Source organism: Notothenia coriiceps, unplaced genomic scaffold (assembly GCF_000735185.1).
Source record: "Notothenia coriiceps isolate Sejong01 unplaced genomic scaffold, NC01 NC01_scaffold00030575, whole genome shotgun sequence".
In the NCBI taxonomy this organism is placed as follows: Eukaryota; Metazoa; Chordata; class Actinopteri; order Perciformes; family Nototheniidae; genus Notothenia; species Notothenia coriiceps.
Genome location: NW_011363276.1, coordinates 1 through 10,443, shown reverse-complemented (window position 1 = coordinate 10,443; position 10,443 = coordinate 1). Strand labels below are relative to the sequence as shown.

At 45.2% G+C, this 10,443-nt stretch overlaps 1 protein-coding gene across 1 annotated transcript; it reads left to right on the top strand.

The window, feature by feature from the left end:
• Positions 1-1,041: 1,041 nt before the first annotated feature.
• Positions 1,042-7,386, top strand: LOC104959622 (zinc finger protein ZFPM1; the record flags this gene model as incomplete). The annotated part of the gene is made up of 5 exons (XM_010787529.1): positions 1,042-1,177; positions 1,897-2,148; positions 2,915-3,148; positions 3,277-3,519; positions 3,664-7,386. Coding segments are annotated over 5 exons (3,459 nt in total), but the record flags the coding sequence as incomplete, so codon positions are not given.
• Between the last annotated feature and the right edge of the window lie 3,057 nt (positions 7,387-10,443).

The following is a 10,443-nucleotide window of genomic DNA, read 5'->3' as shown; positions in this document are numbered from 1 at the left end:
AAGTACAATATATTGAACACTGTGCTGCTGTCATTTCCCCCTAATGATAACCTGAGATGGTGAATTATAACTCACAATGAAAATGGTTCAGGAAAGTGGATATAGAGTAGACATGTAGAAATAGATAAGCTTATGATAAACCAGCCTTGTCTACTTATTAAGGAAAAGTGGGAGGTTCTTTTTAATGAACAGTAGCTTCTCTGCTTTATCAGCCATAAGTCTGTCCCTCTTCTCATCAAGCACATGAGAGGCAGCGCTGAACAGTCTCTCGCTGTCAGTGCTTGTGATTTGATCTTACTCCGCATATTTGTCCGGGTGTTTTGATTTCAAGTGGTGGAGTAATCCCGAAGTGGTGAAAGTCTTTGCAGTTACACCCCCTCGAGAAATGTCAGCTGAACACGTTTTACAAATCGCAATCCGCGCCTCTTTCTCTGATATTTTAAATATCTCCAAGCGGCAGACATGTTGGCTGTGAGCCAGCCGCGAGCATGGTCGCGCGCCGTGCTTGTCGCCGCGTTTTGATTACGTCATCACAACAACACGTTAGCTTACCAACGTAACCCTGTTAACTGACATTCGGTGATATTTTTTCGGTGCTAAAACCCTTTCGGCCGAAAGCCGAAAGAGCCTTTTTAACCATTTTCGGCCGATAATTTTCAGCGGCCGAATATTCGGTGCATCCCTAAAGAATATCATTTACTCCTGTTGTTTGTTTTTAAAATCAAGAGATAGTCTAAAAAGACACATCGGCCAGAGTTTAAGGATGCATCTATAAATAGTTTTTTGTCTGACCAGCAGTCCAAAATGCAGAGATACGAAGGAGAAGCTTGCTAGGAGAACATGAACCTTTTTTTTATTTCAATTAAATATAGATTAGCTAATTGTTTTGGCACTAATAGTCACAAGCAACATTGTTGGTAAATTCATGTCAATCTTTGTAATAAAAAAAACTCTTTGATTATTATATGTTCATTCTTAAACTAAGCAGGGGTCCTTCATTCTCCCTGTGGGGGTGCGTCATTATATACAATGTGTGATTAGTCTAACCCATCCGTTCTGTGTGTGTGTTTCCAGAACTCTAGGTTTTCTCTGGTGTGTGAGGATCCAGACTGTTGGATGAGTCTGCTCCCTCTGACCTCTGACCTCTCATCTGCCAACTGCACCATCTACAGCCAACGTGAGTGTTCCAGTGTAGCAACAGCATGTCCACCTGATGTTTCCTGTTGACTGCCCACTGGCTCAAACTCATTGTTCTAAAACATTTTCCCCCTTACATTGTACTGTTACTTCTCTATTAAGCATATTTAAGTAGAGCTGCACATTTTAGTCGACTATGCGATCCGTCAATTTACAGAAAAAAAGTCTACAACAATTTTGATAATCAATGTATTGATTGCAAGTAAGTATTTAAGCAATAATGGCAGAAAATGTTTTTTATCAGAATCTCAAATATGGAGATTTCCTGCTTTCTAAGTTTTATATCATATCCAAGTAAATCTCTACGCCAACATAAATGCTAGAAACCATTTATCAAATGTTTTATTACTCATTTTAAATGTCAAGTGAGTGGTTGAAGTAACAGGTTAGCAGTTTCCTGAGTAGATGACCCTCATCACTAAGCAGCTATTGAACAGGCTTTCCGGCTTGAACAGGACAGGGACATTGACCCCTGACACTGAGAGGTGGGTCAGTCCCAGGGCTTTGCTATTGTTGACTTCAATGAGAGTAGTTCCACCTTTTCTATGTTCCTACCACCACTAGTCAAAATGTTGTTGCCTCCAGACAACACTACCCCCAAATGGAATACATTTAGTGAATATTAACTTGCATGAAAAAAAAAAAAACTCTGTGTTTTTTTGTTAGCTTCCTGTGGTGACCTGAGCTTCTGTGTTTCAGGTGAAGAATTGTTCTGTAAGGTGACCAGGGAGCTTGCAGCTGGTGAAAGGCTCCTGGCGGCCCTGTCCCCACCTGTGGGCTCCTGCTCCTCCCCCCCCCAGGCCCAGCTATCTCCTCCACTCAGCCTCGTCACCCAGAAGCCCCCTGTGGGGACGGAGGACTCTCTGTACCCCCCAGCTCTGCGCTCAGAGATCCAGCTCCTCCCACAGCAGGCTGGCATGGCCGCCATCTTGGCTACTGCCATTGTCAACAGTGAGTAATATATATAAATCAAAGTCTGTTTATTCGTTAGCAGTACAGCTATTTTCTTCAATAAAGTATATGTTATATCTACTATATACAACAACTAGCTTCTAATCTGGCTAGGGAAACTATCCATTAGAATAAGATAGTTTGGAATTTAAATCATTCAAACGATACAAAGTGATATTAAGGTTTCTTTAAGAAAGATATATCCTTAAGAATCTGTATTTAACATGTACTGTAGAGTAAATATGAGAGACTGTATGGCCTATAAGTATTACATGCAATACAGTTTCCCTTCTAGCCTTTATGCTATACTTGTTTTGTCTTGTCAGCCCAACAACCTTTATCCAGGCAATGTTTTTGCGATAGCTGCAATATAAGTTGGTACCGGAAAGCCATCATGGCATAAATCTGTATTTCAGCATCTGTCTTCTGGCTGCAATGATCTCTTTGGCCACAAGATGGCATTGCAACTCTTCAGCTCAGCTGAAATATGATGATTATTGTCAATGCCCTTACTGTGTGTGTGTGTGTGTGTGTGTGTGTGTGTGTGTGTGTGTGTGTGTGTGTGTGTGTGTGTGTGTGTGTGTGTGTGTGTGTGTGTGTGTGTGTGTGTGTGTGTCCAACATGAGTGATTGCTTCATCTATAAGAGCTGTAGATTGACTTTTGGAAATGGTTTCTGAGATTTTACAGTTAAAGGTACTTGAGTCACTAATTTGTGAAACATTTTAAGTCATCTAACTCTAAATGTATCTTCTATCCATCTATCAGAGGACATCTTCCCATGCAAGGACTGTGGGATCTGGTACCGCAGTGAGAGGAACCTGCAGGCCCACCTCATGTATTACTGTGCCAGCCGGCAGAAGCAGCCTGCTGCAGCCTCGTCTCCGCCACAGGACAAACCCAAGGAGTCCTACCCCAACGAGCGCATCTGCCCCTTCCCACAGTGCAACAAGAGCTGCCCCAGTGCCAGCTCACTTGAGATCCACATGCGCACACACAGTGGTGAGTGCCAGACCTACTGTCTCTCCACGCCCAACGACCTAACTTGTAGATGCTTGACCAATGTGCCTTAATGTTTATCACATCGTGTGGAAGATTGGCTCATAATGTGTCCCTCTGTCTTTTAACAGGTGAGCGTCCATTTGTCTGTCTCATCTGTCTGTCAGCCTTCACCACTAAAGCGAACTGTGAGCGCCACCTTAAGGTCCACACTGACACACTGAACGGGGTGTGTCATGGCTGTGGCTTTGTCTCCACAACAAGGGACATCCTTTACAGCCATCTGGTCACCAGCCACATGGTTTGCCAGCCGGGGTCTCACAGTGAGGTCTACTCCCCAGGTCCCGGCCTACCCAAGCTCCCGCTGTCCACTGGTAAGACATACCATCAATGTGACTAAATGTGGCTACTTTTCCAGATTGTGGATCAATTATTGGCTCATTGATATAACTGATGCTTTTCTAGATCCCTTCAAATGTATGCTACTGTTATAGTTTGCTTTTTTTTACTGTCTTCAGGTCTCAGTCCAGGAGACTCTGGTGTGGTGCTGAAGTGTCAAGTGTGTGGCCAGAACTCTGACTCACCTGCCCAGCTTCAGCAGCATGTGCGAACCCACCTAGAGGTTAGGGTCCCAGTCGAAAGGAGCCCCACCCCCTGCCAAAGCACCCCATCTTCAGTTGACAACCCCCACCTCCAGCAGTCTCCCCAGGACAGGGAGTCCCTGGCCTGTGTCCCTACGCCAGAATCGGTCAGTCCTGGTGCAAACGGAGGCTCCGCCACGCCTCGAGACTACAGTCCTATTGATGTAAAGATCAAAGAGGAGCCTCCTTCGGACTTGGAGACAGAAGAGCAGCAAATGGAGATTAGGGAGGCTGGAGAAGATGAGGAGCTGGGTGAAGAGGCAGGAGATCAAGAAGCAACAAGGAAGACAAACAAGAAGCAAACATCCTCCTTCCAGACATCCACCTCTCCAAAAAGTCTGGCCACTGGAACTGTAAAGGCAGAACCGACTAGTCCCACCCCTGGTTCTAGCCCCGCACATGTCAGTGGTACAGGCTCAGTTCTTCCCGGAGGAGCAATGTTCTTGTCTCAGTACATGTTTAATCCTGAAGCCGCCATCCTGCCTCAGGCCTCAGAGATACTGGCTAAAATGTCAGAGATGGTCCACAGCCGTCTGAAGCAGGGCCAGACAGTTCCTCAGAACAACCCGGCTGCATTCCTACCCTCTGGACCAACTGCACCTACAGCCACAGCCACTCCTCCTCACAAAGGAGCCACCTGCTTTCAGTGCGATATCACCTTCAACAACATCAACAACTTTTATGCACATAAGAGGCTGTACTGCTCCAGTAGGCATCATGGAGAAGGTGCAACCTCAGCTTCAGACCCTGGGGCAACTAGAGATGCAGCGCCAGCGACACTCCCTTCCAGTGGGGCCCATGGCACGTCAGCATCACCTCAGGGCGGAGCAGCAAGTAGGGCCGCCTCTGCTTCTCCCTCTGACTCTGACCCTCCTGCAGGCAGTGGAGCAACAGAATCTGGGAGGGTCGTGGAAGTGAAGACAGAAACCCCTACAGGAAAGGAAGGACTATCATCCTCTTCAGAAGGGGAAGGTGGAGGTGGAAGTGTGGGAGGAGGTGGAGGAGGAAGAGCAAGCGAAGGCAGCCAGAGTCCTGCAAGTGGTTTTGCAGAAGAACAAGAAGACGATCCTAACAGAACATTCTGCGGAGCCTGCAACATCCGCTTTAGTCGTCATGAGAACTACACCGTTCACAAGCGCTTCTACTGCGCCTCCCGCCATGACCCATCCAACCACCGGTCCCTACACATGGCCAAGGGAACAACCACAACGCCTTTCCTTCCCCAACCCATCAGGACACGCAAGAGAAAGAAGATGTATGAGATTCACATGGCCAGAACTGAAGCCTTAGCCAACGCTGCTGCTGCTGCTGCCGCTGCGTCCGCGGCTGCCTCGGCTCCGTCTGCCTCTGTTCTGGGCTTGGCAGTGAAAGAGGAAGGTTCTCCCAGCGGGGCAGGCAGCTCCAGCCCTGAAGGAGATGGCCCGATTGACCTCAGCAAGAGGCCCCGTCTGAGAGAGGTTCCACCAAACAGCAGCAGCAGTGTTCTCCCCTCCCTGCCACTCACTGACTACCACAAGTGCACTGCATGCAGTATCAGCTTCAACAGCATTGAGAACTACCTGGCTCATAAGACCTACTACTGTCCTGCCACCACCCTGCAGCCTCACACCCTGGAGCAGCTTCATAGGCTCAAGAGATCGGCCTCTACCTCTCCCAAAAGCAGGCCTCAGCAGGAGCGCCCAGAACTTCTGCACCCTATAGAGGCTAAAGCTCTGCCAGCTGAGTGGGTTGCCCTTGCTCAAAGCACATCGTCCAGTCCTCACCCCTCCGCCTTACCCGCCTCTGATGCCACGTCTCCTCTCCATACAGCCACCACACTGGCAGACATCCCAGGAGCCGGAGCCAAAGGCCTCGGTGCCTCTCAGGTGGTCTGCCCCTACTGCCCTAACAGGCTCGTCCCCTGTGACCTGATGGAGCACTTCAAGACTACCCACGGCATGCTAGTAAGCATTCAGCCCCCCCAGCCAGGTGGTGCAGTGAGCCGTAGCCCCAGCCTCAGTCCCAGGGATGGAGCTGCGACCACCTCCACCCTCCAGATCAGCCAGCCCAGACTGCGAGTCCACAGAGAGAGCCTCAATGGGCAGACAAGGAGTGGTTCAGCTTCACCGGCTTCCCCCCTGGCAAACGGCAGCCCTTCAGCTGGGGGGGGGTCACCTTTGGCTGGCTCCCCCCTGCCTGTTCCTCCCCAAAGGGCTCCCTCTCTGACTGTGACCCCTGTGCCTGAGGTCCTCAGGGAGACTGAGGGGGCTTCCCTCCTTCCAGACAAGGCTGTCCCGAACACAGCCTCCCATCCCGACCCCACCCCCCAGCCTGCTCTTATCTCTACCCACAAAAGCACAGTGATCTCCCCTGTCCTGAACGGTAACTCCCGCTTCTGTCGGCTCTGCAACATCAAGTTCAGCAGCCTGTCCACGTTCATAGCTCATAAGAAATACTACTGCTCCTCCCACAGTGCTGAACATGTCAAGTGAGCGTCCTCGTCCCCTGACTGTCCTGCTCTGAGCCCAGGCTCTGCTTCAATAGGTTCAAAGAAGCCAGATGTCCCTTTTCCTCTGCCAGTCCTCCCGCATGGGTGCCAGAAAGGCGCTCAGCTGGCATGACCATGAATGACAATGAACGACTGTTACTCTTACCTGACAGGGCCTAATGCTCCGAGCAGAGTCACAGGTGTTGTTACTACCACACTGAAGTGAGGCTTCTGATGGGTCAACGTTTGGAGAACACTAAGAACTCAGATGCTACCTGCACACACTGCTGTGCCCTCGTCCCATTGATCACTCTGTGTCTTTGTACCGCAGTCACCAATTCAACTCCTGCCACTCCCAGGCCTCACAGTTGCATTATGGGATGTTTCAAACATGTATGTCACGTCCTCTCTCTGTCTCTCTGTTGAACTGTCAGTAATTAGGTTCTGACATGTGGAGGCATTTCTCACGATGACTGATAACCCGCTATGTTAATCTGGTTATGATAAATCTCCAGACTTTTCCTGAGCTCTTAATGTTCCAGACTAAAACCGAGGAATAATTTCTCTAGTGGAAAAACACTTGATCACTGTTAATGTTTTTATTATCTGTGCATAATGTATGATGTCTGAAAACAAGAATTATATTATACTATTGTTTCAACACTGGCTCTTTCTTCCTTACTAGAGAAGCTGAAGCGTTTTTAGCTGAAAAACAAAAATGTATTATCACAATGTTACTAATTACTGAAGGATAATATTGCAAAATGGACCATTTTTGGTTTCTTTTCATATACACATTTTTTTCTCTTCAAAACATTCAAGCAAGAAGAAGATGTGAAAAATATTTATCTTTTTAGTCCTCACTGATTTCATGTCAACAGAAAACTACCTACCTGGTGTCAGAGAGTACTTGTATTTTTATTTGTATATTTTTAATACTGTTGGAAGGATTTGGATGTGTTTTTCTAAGTGTAGATATGTAATATCTTCTCACAGTAATCACTGGGATCACACTGAACTTTGTTATCACGTTAGCCTTTGGTGTTCTGGTTATTTAGTTGGTGGTGATGGCTTAAACCAGCGCAAACCCCCCCCCACCCCTCCCCCACGTTTTTGGCGTGAGAATAAAGGAGGCTCCCTTAAACCACGTTTTGGTGAGAATAAAGGAGGCTCCCTAAACTAAATTCATATTTTCAATCAAAGTCTCTTTAGTGTCCAGCCTCAAGACCATGCTTTTGCTTTTTTACCACGCAGAGCTTCACAATGCCTTTCCATACTTATTCTGAGAAATACACAAAAATGTTTACCACACATAAACAATAATATGTTTTCTTTTTAAATTATTGTGGTTCTGTCCGGCAATGAAGGCATAGCAGGGAACATGTTGAGCACGTCTCACACTGTAGTCTATGCACGTACGTAAGTGGTTTCCCCTGAGTGTGGCCCTTGGTGTGTGATAGATCCTAAATGGTCAGTGGTGCACATAGTTTACGCCATGTTCCATGCTGCTGCTGCTGCTGCTGCTGCTGCTGCTGTTGCTGCTAATACAGTGTTAGTTAGAACTGTGAAATGTTATTTTTTTTCAAATATTGATGCAAACTTACCAGTAAGGGACATCATATGTTTTTAAAGTCCACATCTTTTTTAATATACATATATATATATATATATATGTTGCCAATATTGCATCCAGATGCTGAATTAATTTGGTTTTCACTCCTGACAGAAATGGTTGGGAGAAATATTGTCATACCAGTTGATGTTGTTTTTGTACACCAAGGGACACCAGAGCAAGCTGTAAACACAACAATATTTCACATTAGAATCAAACAAGATTGTTGCAATGTTGAATGTGGCACTGTTAGTTTCTCATGAAGTGAACGATATTCGCCCCATCACCCCCTTTCCAAAACTGGAAACCAAATGTAAATTGTTGGATGTTTTCATCACAGTCCGATTCTTGGTTCACTTCCTGCTCTGATGTGGTTTGAAGCAGCTCTGTATCAGACACATATTCTACTAAGTGTTTACAATATGCTGATCCCTCAGTTCAAAAGGAGATATACAAGCAGGAAGACAAGTCATGTCAGTTAGTCACAAATGAAATAAGTGAGTGCTTGAAAATCATCCTGCACTTGCACTGTGTTGTATAAAATGTGCTGAATGTTTTAGTTTTAGGGACTTACTTACTTTTGTGATGTATTTATGTTATGAAGATCTTTGTCCGTCCAAAGTGCGTTACCTTGAAGGATTTTCTGAAAGATGTTGAACCCTTTTTTATCTAGTTGTAAAGACATGTTTTCTTATTGATTCCTCTGATCATAATGGAAAGAATCACAATGAAAGTCAAAACTTTTATTTCCATTTCATTTCAGTTTCATTACACTCTTGTTCAAACTATGCATGGGAAATAAAAAAAGTTCTGAGAGACAGTGATGGAGAGAATGAGTGAACTTCTTTCTAGTGGCTTCCATGGATTCGGTGAGCTGCTCTTCCAGCTGCTCTCATCCTGTGCTTGAGAAGGAGTCTTTGACTTTTGCAGGTGAATAAAAGTTGCTTATGTGTAGTCACTCGTTAACCACTTCCTTTCATAAGAAAGTTTTCACCGTTTAAAACTTGCTCTTGAATAAAGGCTGAGTGAATCATCAGCTTTCCTTTCAAATCATGTGCATGAGCACCCCTAAGAAGAAGAGTGGGCCAATCAGCTTCAAGGCTGTCTCCATCCCAGGCAGAGTGCACCCATAGCCATAACACTGTGCCTCAAACGCAGATCAAATGAAGCACACTGAATTTCTCGCCCAATGTTTATTCTCCAATTCTAAGCCGTCTCTCTGTGGTCAGTCACCGTGAACCCCCCTGTTGCCCCCGTCTGTAGCCGTGGTTTGGGTTGGGTTGGCCTGCCTTACTTGTTTATTTGAGACACAATAAGTTATATCATTTTCTTTCCCTACATAAGGTATATTTGAACACGGATACATTTACATTTCGATTTGTAGAGTGCTTTACAGATACAAGTTAAAAATCGATGAATAACATTTGATTACAGTTTTTCTCGATTGCTAACACAATAAAATTATACATATAGCACAATTATTTTAACTGACACTCAAAGAGCAAAACATTGGCTCAAATCTCCAAAACTCTAAACACGTTTTCAGCTTTTCACACAATTTGAAAATCAATATGGCACTTTTTGCAAACCACTGCACACGTTTCTCCACGTAAGACACAGGAATCTGACATAAGGTCACGTGTTAGCAGGTTCAAAACACTGACATTCAAAATGCCTCACACATGGAACAATGATCAAGAAACACGTTCCACCTGACCAAACAAGTTGGCTCATCAATCAGGATGTTAGCACTATAAAAAGACCACAGGTGAGTACTTTCTTACAGTAACAATGGAAGCCAACATGCAAGAGGAAGAGCAGAGCTGTGAGTGAGAGGAGGAGGAAGAGGTGGGGTGAGAGTGAGAGGAGGAAGAATGAGAGGTAGAGCTGGAGGGAGAGGATGTGGACAAAGAAGGAATACTCTCTAATGAAATGAAATGTTATCAACCATGGTGTGATGATGAGAGAGGCTAGACAGAGGGTTCAGCCTAATCTAAGCCGATTTACTGTTGCCTCTGTAATCCGGACACAGTTCCCAGTTTTCAGCTCTACATAATTCATGATATATCAGTGCTTATATCTGTTGTGTGAAACGTATTTACTTCATTACTGTAACTGAATTGTTGGCATGTTGCATACTATAACTGTACAAAAATCCTGCACAATGTACTGTGGTAAACTTACTTGTATGCAACACAGACACTGAACATCCACTATATCTTTGTTGTTTATCTGAAGGACTGAGAAACAAAGAGGTGCAGGTGGAAGGCCAAGGATTTTCAATGAGGCACAGGAAGCAGCAGTTACAAACTGGGTTTTGGCAAACAATCACACATAGTAACTATGTGCTGAGATGCATGTTGCACAATGTGGTTTTTGAATAAAATGTGATTTGTTTTCAACAACTCATTTGTATTTCTTCATTTACTGTATTTCTGTAAACTCAAGCAATCTTTCTCTGCAGAAACCTCTATGTACGAGCATAGCCCATAAAAGATGAAAAGTGCTTTAGATTATGCTCAGCAGTGTTTAGTTGGGTGGTCAAACAATCTAGTATTATGAATGAAGTGTGTTATTA